This window comes from Vespa mandarinia, chromosome 21 (assembly GCF_050613455.1).
Source record: "Vespa mandarinia isolate Hongniang chromosome 21, ASM5061345v1, whole genome shotgun sequence".
NCBI classification, from domain to species: Eukaryota; Metazoa; Arthropoda; class Insecta; order Hymenoptera; family Vespidae; genus Vespa; species Vespa mandarinia.
This window is the reverse complement of record NC_140830.1, coordinates 2862501-2872500: the sequence shown is the minus strand read 5'-3', so window position 1 is coordinate 2872500 and position 10000 is coordinate 2862501. Positions and strand designations below refer to the sequence as shown.

Below are 10000 nucleotides of genomic sequence, written 5' to 3'. Positions count from 1 at the left end.
GAAACGAATTTATTAATGATCAATAAGATCGATATTTCATTCCGACGACGAATCGTATCGTTTCTCGAGAGTTCGATCGTATTCGATATTAACGAGATTTCTCGAGCAGATTGTCCAAAAACATAGAGACACGGGAATAATTAAAAAACGAATCGAATCGCGATACGCTGCTCTGACCGTGTTTCTCATAAGCGGAGTTTTGAAATTGGGGTTATAGGAGAATGCGGTGTGGGTGGGGGTGAGGGTGGGGGTGGGGTGTGGTTGGGTTGGCGTGGGTGAGGGTTGTGAGAGGTACGAGAGTTCCATGCATTCAACGTAACAACGAGAGACCAGAGTCTTTGAGGAGAAACGACGGGAGGGTAACTAGATTTAGGATCTACGAGATCGTTTCGATGGTGAAATTCAATGATCGTGCATTATTATAATGACTTACCGTAATTTGGATCCTGATTTGCCGCATGAATCCCCGATGGTCCTGGCATAAGTCCTGAAATTTGTCAAACGTCAAAGATCAATCAAATACCGTTTACTTTCTCAAATAGTTTTAAATTGTTTAGTATTAATTTAATTCATACAAGATTTTATTTATTACTATAGTTTCTATTGCTCATGTATACACACACACATATATATATATATATATATTTACCTTGTAGACCCAAAAGCGCAGCTGGGAAGGTACTACGATGATGCTCCATCGAATCATTCAAAATATCGCTAGGTTCTGTTTTCACTGAGTTTAAGATACTATCGTTGTTCGACATATCTTCCTCGTTGTCCGATATAGAATTCGAATCTTCGCCAGTCGATTGGGCCTAGAAAATGAAAATAAAAAAAAAAAAAAATAATAATAAAAAAATAATAAAAAAAAAGAAAGAAAAAAGGAAGAAAAAAGATATGTATATATATATACACAAACGCGCGCTTATGAATTGTGACATTTCATTCGTATCTTTGTTAAACGGACGGAAATCAATGCGGGTTAAACATGAATATGTATAATGAAATAGTATAATTATATGTATATATTGAAATAGTATAATTATATATATATATATATATATATATATATATAATATAAATATATATAGTTACCTGAACATTGTTCGTAGGTGTCGTATGTATCGTGGGTCCACCTTCAAGGGCCTGTCCCAAGAGAGACTCTTGTAGATCTGTTTTTGGCTCGATATGATTACCCAGTGGGGGACTATAACTTCTAGGTCTCTTATCCGGTGGAGGACTCAAGCCACTCTCATTAAGATCTCCCCTGCCGTTATCTTGCCATGGATTACGTGGCGTCGTCTGTGATCGGAGCAAGGATCAAACGATCAGATTTAACGATTGAGTTTCTTTAGGTACACTAGGTATTTGTGTATTCGTAATTTTACTTTTCTTTTTTTTCCTCTTTTTTTTTCTTTCTTTTCTCTTTTTTTTTTCTTTTTTTTTTCTTCTTTTTTTCTTTTAAACGACAAGAATCGATTTAGTAATACTTAATTTTTATTCGATTAATCGTAATAATTCGATTAATATGTAAGCTTTTGAAATAATATAAAAGAGATATTAGAGTTTTACATCTAAATGAACAATAATATCTTTGTTTAATATTTTCCATTGAAATAAAAAATGAATAAATATTATTGTAAAGAAGAAAAAAAAAGAATAAATAAATAAATCAATCAATCAATAAGAAAAGAAAGAAAGAAAGAAAAAGGAAAAACAAAAGAGAATACTTACGGGTGCACTACCATTGTTGCCACTTGACGAAGGTGGGGGTGGAATTTTAGCTGTAGCAGCACCACTATTAACATCCGCCAATCCTCGAACCTGAAGCATTTGCGCGGTCTTCAGAAAGGCAGCCAATTGTTCTTGACCGACGTGTACTTCTCCATGATACATAAACCGTAATAGGGACTCCATATCCGAAGATGCAACGTCCCTTAATATCACAATTGGATGCTGGCATGGGTTTGCCTGTAAATCATTAGAAAGAAAAACAAAAAAAGAATATATTATATTTTTTCACCTGTTAACCATTTTGAACGTATTACAGTGTACTCGTCAGAGAGAGACAGAGAGAGAGAGAGAGAAATAAAAAAAAAGTATATATATATATATATATATACTGGACGTTAATCATTGTTTAGATATTAATCGTTGTCATAGAAAATTTTTTTACGACAACTTCAAATTACTATTAATTCCATTTCTTTCCTTTTTTATTTTTTGCTCGGAATATGAAGTCATTTCGTACGGTTAATAATTGTGTTAGCTAGTTAAATGACACGACGCGGAAACATTCGCGGAAACGACGCGGAAAGGACATGGACATGGACACGTTAAGTCCAGATGTTTGTAATGGAGTACGTTTCACTGAAAAATTTTCTCTCTTTTTTTTTCCTCTTTCCTTTTTTTTCTTTTTTTGCAATTTTCATTTTTACAACTTAACAGCAGCCAAATCGTTCTGTACGCTCACTGTATATTTCGACGATTGATACTCCTCAAATCGTTATTTTTTTTCTCCACTTACGTAGAGTTAAGAAAAAAAAATCTAAAAATTATCGTCGGAAAAGATCCATCGATCACAGATCAATAGAAATTCGAGATGTAAAACTGATTAGAATAGAAAATAACCCTCTTTCTGATTTTACATTTTCTCATAAAGGTCATTTCCATTTATCCTCCTTCTCCTTCTCCTCGCTTCGACCCAACCCATATACAAACACATCGTTTCTACTCTATTCCGACGAGAATGAAATATTTCAAATGCATATTCGTAGAATAGTTTTCGTCGATGCGACCGTTTGATATCAATTAGAATTAATGAGTAATCCAAACGTGTGAAAGATTTTCATATGCAATCACGTAGTCGCTTATTAATATCAATCGAGTAAAGGTGCATAACATGCATATATATATATATAAATATATATACACGAAATGCATATATATATATATATATACGTACATGCATAGATACATAGATAAATGGATGCATCGACACTATACAATGGACACATTTACCATCGCATTCAAATTCATGGAAGTTGAAGCACGATCTCGACATTAATAAAACTCAATTGAACGCGTTAGATTATGATCAACCTAGCCGTTATATTATCGATGATGAGGTGTTCTATATCGTGCATAGAAATATTTATTATAGATTCGTTCGAACAACTATAGCCAACGATAACAAACTAACGAGCATAACGTTATATTGAGTTCAGTTGCGTTAAGTTGCATTACGTTGCGTTACTTTACGTTACTATAAAGAGTAACGAAGCTGGTTTATGTCACTGAACTTCGATTTACGATAACCGCACGAATTTTTCACTTTTATCATTATGACTTGACGCGAAAATTGATTTTCAAATTGACTTTTCAAATTGTTCCTATACAATCTATTATACCTATATATATATATATATATATATATATATATATATATATATATATATATATATGTATATATACACCCGCATACATACCTGCACACAATGACGTTACAATTATACGGAATTGAAGGGAAAACTTTCTAGACGCTCTTTTACCCCATCCCTCCTCATATTTAATTTACTTGTATAGATATAACGTATGCACGTGTATACATACACAGGGAGACATATATGTACACGTAATAATATAATAAAGTATTTACGAAACAACTTTATTTTTTTTTTTTTTTCTTTTTTTCTTTTTATATATCGATAACGCAATCACTCGGGTATAAACGTATAATGTGTATACAGGTAACATCCGTCGTAAATATAATATCGCAAACTTTTAAACCAATTAATTATATTTAATTGATTAAACACACTTTATTAAACTTTTTTAACCTTTCTATTTATCTTTTTATTTATCTATTTCCTTTTTCTTTTTTTTTTTTTCCTAATAACAAACGAATCGGAGAATTTTCAAACGTTACTTTGATTCTTGTTAGTTGCCTTAGGTTTCTACCTAGCTTAGGTTGATCGAAATGATTGGAATAATTGAAATAATCGGTGTCCGTCGTTGAAAGTACGATTGAAAGAGAAGAAGACGAAGGAGTATGAGGAGAAGGATGAAGAGGAGGAGGGGAGGAGAAGGAGGAGGGCAAGAGGGTTAAAGAGACGCAGAAAGAGAGAGAGAGAGAGAGAGAGAGAGAGAGAGAGAGAATAAGAGTACCGAGAACTCCGCTATGGACTCCTTTATCGCATTAACCAATTCAATTAACAACTTTGAGACAAGCGCGTCTCACCCCTCTCCTCTTCCTACCTCCTCCCCCTTCTACCTCTTTACTTCACTACCACCCTCCCGTCCTCTCGGTGATGCTAATTAAAGCTAACGCGATTAAAACGGGTCAATAATTAATTGTATGGCTGGTCCGACGACGAGCGTCGAATAGACAAATCGTTTGAACGAACAGAATCTCAACGAATTCGATTTGTTTTTTTCTTTTCTTCCATTTTCTTTTTTCTTTCTTTCTTTTACTTTATTTCGTTTGTTTTTTTGTTTGTTCGTTCGTTCGTTCGTTCTTTTTTCTAATGTTTGAAATATTTTATAAGAAATTTTCGTTCGTTTAACGTGCAACATTTAATGCCTTTGCAATTTGTAACATAGACATTATTTTTCGTTATTCGATCAGTGTTTTTTTAAATCGTAAAAGAGATTTTCTAAATGAATATTGTGAAATTCAAGTGAAATTAGATTGGTATTAGGATATTGTCGATTGCTATGTCAAAAAGTCCATAGTATGGATTTAAAAGTGATCTTAGAAATATCTTTTATCAGTTGAGAAAAGATATTTGTTAATATTTATTAATTATATGAAAATAGAATATCGTCGATCATATGAAATATAATACATATAATAAAATATATAAAAAATGTATATATATATATATATATATATATATATATATATACTAAAATACAATAGCATAGATTGTAATGTTATATATATCCTATAAAATTTCTAAATCATACTAATGATTTTAGATTAATGAAAAATTTAAAAATTAATATAGATAATATTACAGATATTATCTATAATTATTTTTATATCAATAAATTTATAATATTACAGAAGATAAAAAAAAAAAAATATATATATATATGTGTATGTGTACGTGCAAGCACACGCGCATTCATTCGTGTGTGCGTAAAAGAGATTTTGTAAGTATTTCCTTTCTATCTCTCTCCCTCCCTCCCTCTCTCTCTTTCTCTTTATTTCTTGACCAAGTTTTTCTTTTCAACAATTTAACATAGATTTATCTTTTGTCTCGTTAAAGTTATTCCCTGGTTGGTACATTATTATAGTGTACCAGGGCTCATTTTCATTAATCAATTATCCGAATGGATTTCACGAGCAAGAAAAGCAAACGATATCCTGACTCTTTAATCGATCGAACGATCTTCCTGCATTGCTTGACGCTTTTTAGAAAGTTGGTGCTCCGGATTCCAACGTGATCGTTTACAGGTGGCTAGAAAATTATGGTCGGCTAGTCGTGGCATGATGATACATAGGACGTTTATCGGTGCCATCGGATTCGGAGAAAACGATATACATATATATATATATATATATATATATATATATATATATATATATGTATATATGTATGTATGTATGTATGTATGTATGTATGTATGTATGTATGTATGTATGTATGTATGTAACTACTCTTAGAGTAGTTTTGTTATAGATGTACTTATATATATATATATATATACTAAACTGGATTGAGTAATGTAATCTTTTACTATATAGAGTGAGAACGAGAAAAAGGATTTATCAAACGATCGATCGGTCCATCGATGGATTGATCTTAACTAAGCTAATCTTACGTTGAATTAAATGCTTACATGAGTTTCTAATTTTTTTTCCCTTCCCTCTTTCTAAATTTCTTTTCCTATTTATATCAACTTTATCAATTTTACAAGATTACGTGTAATTAGTTTAATTCAATCAGAGATTATTTATGCAATAGAAAATTAATTGAATATTTTGTCCGACACTTGAACGTATTAATTAATTTTACATTTTTCTTATATAAAAGTTATATATGTATGTATATATATATATATTTTTTTTTATTTTTTTATTTTTTTGAAAGAAATTAAATTAATTACTATAAATGAAATAAATAAAAAGCAAAAAAAAAGAAATTAAAAACTCCGGTAAAGATTTTAATTATATCTCTGTACATGTTTGACGTTCATTTTTTTGAGAGAAAAAGAGAGAGAGAGAAAGAGAGAAAGAGAAGAGAAAAAGAAAAAAGAAAAGAAAAATTGCCTATAAAATTTATTTATTAAATTTTACAGAACGGAGATTTAAAGTTAACGATTAGGGAGTATCAAAAACGCAGTTCCTAATCGTCCGTGGTATCCGTATATATCGTGTTCGCATGTATCAGAAGCACCCCAACTAAAGCGTAAGTAGAAAAGTAGATACAATTGCATGGTTTCTGATCCGGTTATGCGGTGAACGAGCTGCGTTCATGGCTTCGCAAAATATGTTCGGTTCGTTGTCGTTACTACGACTACAATGCCATCGATATACGAAAATATTGCGGATGTTTATTTTATGGATTCAAATAAATAATGGATTTAACGTGTTTATATTACATTTTTATTCGAATATATTTCTATGGCTATAACATTCGAGATTATCGATTAAACAAACTCTATAATTCATTACTATAGTTATCATTATATATATATATATATATATATATATAATTTTTATAGTTATATAGTCGGTTTGTATGTATAATAATTTTTTAGTTGTATTTGAAATCATTCAACTTTTGTGTTAAAATTCATTTACTTACAAAATTAGATAGATTTTTCTTTTTCTTATTTTTTATTTTTGTTTCCGCTAAATATTTATTTACTTTGACCGATTGTTTTCTCCTTTCCTTTTTTTTTCTTTTTCTAATCTTTTAAATAAATCACCGACTTCGGTTAATTCATAATTTGTGATTCATTTTTTACTTTTCTTTCTTTCTTTTCCTTTTTCCGTTTTTTCTTTTTCTTTTTTTTTTTTAGGACATCATTTAATCTGGATTTCTTGTAATTTGATATTTTATTAAATCTGTGAAATCTCTCTGGGGATATCCATCATCTCTCGTGATCTCTCTGAAGAACTCTCTCTCTCTCTCTCTCTCTCTCTCTCTCTGTCTCTCTGTCTCTCTTTCTCTTTTACTTTTTTCTTTCTCTTTTTCTTTTTCTTTCTTTTTCTTTTTTTTTTTTTTTTTTTATTATTCCTCATCTTCTTTCCTCGGTATAAAACCAAAGAATTTTATTACGAATTCCGCTCACAGCCATATTGGAAGTCATCCAAACGAGTTTCATTACTACATTTATTATTACCACGATCACATTTTTATCGAGAATTCAAAGTTAAAAGAATGTTACTTTTTCCAATCGAGTTCTCTTCAAGTTCCCAGTGCTTGCATTCCTTACTTAATTAATTCCAATTTTTTTTTTCCCTTCCCACCCCTTCCATATCCTCCCCCTCGTCACATCACCCTCCCCCTTCCCACCCCCACATGAGTCTGCAACGATTGATTACAATGCTTAGCTGCTTATTTTTTATATTCCTTTTTTCTCTTTTTCTTTTTCTTCCTCTTTTTTTTCTTTTTTTTCTTTTTCTTATTATATTTATACACTTATATGTATACATGTATTTATATACGATATATACCTGTATATAATTATATATATGTGTATATATATATATATAACATTAGAATTAGAAATAAGGAAACTATCGATTGGATACAGTTTCCCGAACGTAAATGCATTAAAATGTGAAATATTAAAGTCAATCTATTGCATTTAGGATGAAATCCATTCGCTAAGTTCATTATCGATTCTGCATCTATTCTCGTCGTTTCTGAATATCTATGAGAAGATATTGATGGGAGAAAGATAAAATTGATATAGGATATTAGAACATTCTAATAGAAATAGAATGTAAAATATTAGATGGAATATTTCTAAAAAGTAGAAAGATAAAAAAAAAAAAAAAAGGAAAAAAAAAAAAAAAGAAAAGGAATACACATAATAAATATACGTACGTATTTTATATATAGATCTATTTATCGAATACATTGTATTAGATCTGTCTGCGTCTATCTATCTATTTATCTAATATATACGTATATTTATATCTTTCGTCTTATCGAAAATTTGTTTTACATATAACACACATACACACACACACACACACACACATATATATATATATATATATAGATGTATATTAAAAGACAGTTTGTGACACTCCCAGAGTCGCTTTTCCAGGCATCGTCTGCAGGAATGCGCGCACGTACAACGACGCACTTCCGTTGATAAAAATACACGAGGTATAATGTGTCTCTCGGTACACGCGTGACCGTCGACATTTCGCTTTTCGTTCTATGCGAGTGCGTGGAAAGAGAAAGAGATTAATGAGATGTTGCAATGTGCATAGTACGCGAGCGACGCATGCGCAGTGCAATAATAAAACATCGCGATGCATGATAATGCATTTAACTATTACCACCACTTAATCGTCGTTTTGTAAAATTTGATCGTGGCACTTTGCCGATTAGTCGTTACTTGAAATAATATATTAATAAATATGATTATTATTAGAAAATTCGATCTATTTTGTATGCCATTAGAAATTTCTTTTATTAATTTTTTTTTCTTCTCTCTTTCTCTCTCTCTCTCTCTCTTTTTCTCTCTCTCTCTTTTTCCTTTTATAGTCGAACGATCATATATATTCCTTTTTATTTTCTTTTTATCCATACAAATGTTCCGTATGTATTTACTTATGTATTTTGACCATTAGGTTTATAATTTTAATTGATAAATCGTTAACGGATCGTTAATAATGTACCGAGTGATTAGAACAATGATAAATGATAATATTTAAAATAAATTTCTGAGTCATACATATACAAATATTATATATATATATATATATATATATATATATATATATATATATATATTTTATCTTTTCTTTTTTTTTTCTTTTTATCATTAAGTTAATTGCCGTACTCGTATCAGCACGGTTAATGCGTTAAGTATGACTTCGACGTTTTACAATTTTGTTAAGAATGATAACAAATCAAGTCATTAGAACAACGCGTGATAATTGATAGTTCAAGCGAATTTCTCTTAGTCACACCGTTATATATTTGATTATATTCTTTCTTTCTTTCTTTCTTTCATCCTTACTTCCTTTTTTCTTCTTCTTTTTTTCTTTTGCTTTTATCACAATATTAATTGATTATTCGTGTCGAACGTAGATAACGTTTCTCATCTATATGTTAGAATTTTTTCTTCCTTAATGTACTTAATGCAATTTGAGTTAGATTAATATTATACGATTAGTATGTTAGCTCACGAAACTTTGTGATAATTAATTTTTCCTTGAAGTGACATAGAAAAAGAAAATTAAAATGAATAAGTAAGACTAAACGTCGTTTTAAAAATCTTTGTGTGCAAATACATACATACATGCATGCATACATATATTCATTCATTCATTCATTCATTCATTCATTCATATATATATATATATTTCTAGGAACATGTTACTCGTTGTAAATCGGTAAAGCTCGGAACCAATAAAGCAACGAAGTTGTTCTCTTTGTTCACGAGCGTAATTAATAGCTCGCAATCGACGCTCCGGTATAAAGTTAATTAACGGAGGAGTTAATATTCATAGTACATTTAACTCGATTGTGATAGGAATGTAAATACAGAGTGAAAGAGAGAGAGAGAGAAAGAGAGAGAGAGAGAGTGAGAGAAAGAGAGAAAGAGAGAGAGAGAGAGAGAGAGAGAGAGAGAGAAAGGGCATTTGACGTATTTAATTAAATTACACACGCTATTTTGCAGTAATAATTGACGACTACGATATTCCCCCATGATATTTTGTAATCCGTTGATTTACATTGTAACATGCGCCTTTTCGCCTATCAAAAACCATGTACAATACATATATTCATACATACGTATT

General features: G+C 30.5%; 1 protein-coding gene across 5 annotated transcripts in view; it reads right to left on the bottom strand.

Moving 5' to 3' along the window:
* The window catches only part of LOC118444020 (protein abrupt), a 74374-nt gene that overhangs the window by 21846 nt on the left and 42528 nt on the right, over nucleotides 1-10000 (bottom strand). For all 5 annotated transcript variants that reach the window (XM_035871807.2, XM_085663380.1, XM_035871803.2 and 2 more), the window contains 4 exons: nucleotides 1735-1971; nucleotides 1096-1302; nucleotides 650-815; nucleotides 434-487 (listed from right to left, as the gene is read on the bottom strand). In XM_035871807.2, the coding sequence (XP_035727700.1) occupies nucleotides 434-487; nucleotides 650-815; nucleotides 1096-1302; nucleotides 1735-1971 (664 nt within the window). The remainder of the gene's footprint in view (nucleotides 1-433; nucleotides 488-649; nucleotides 816-1095; nucleotides 1303-1734; nucleotides 1972-10000) is intronic.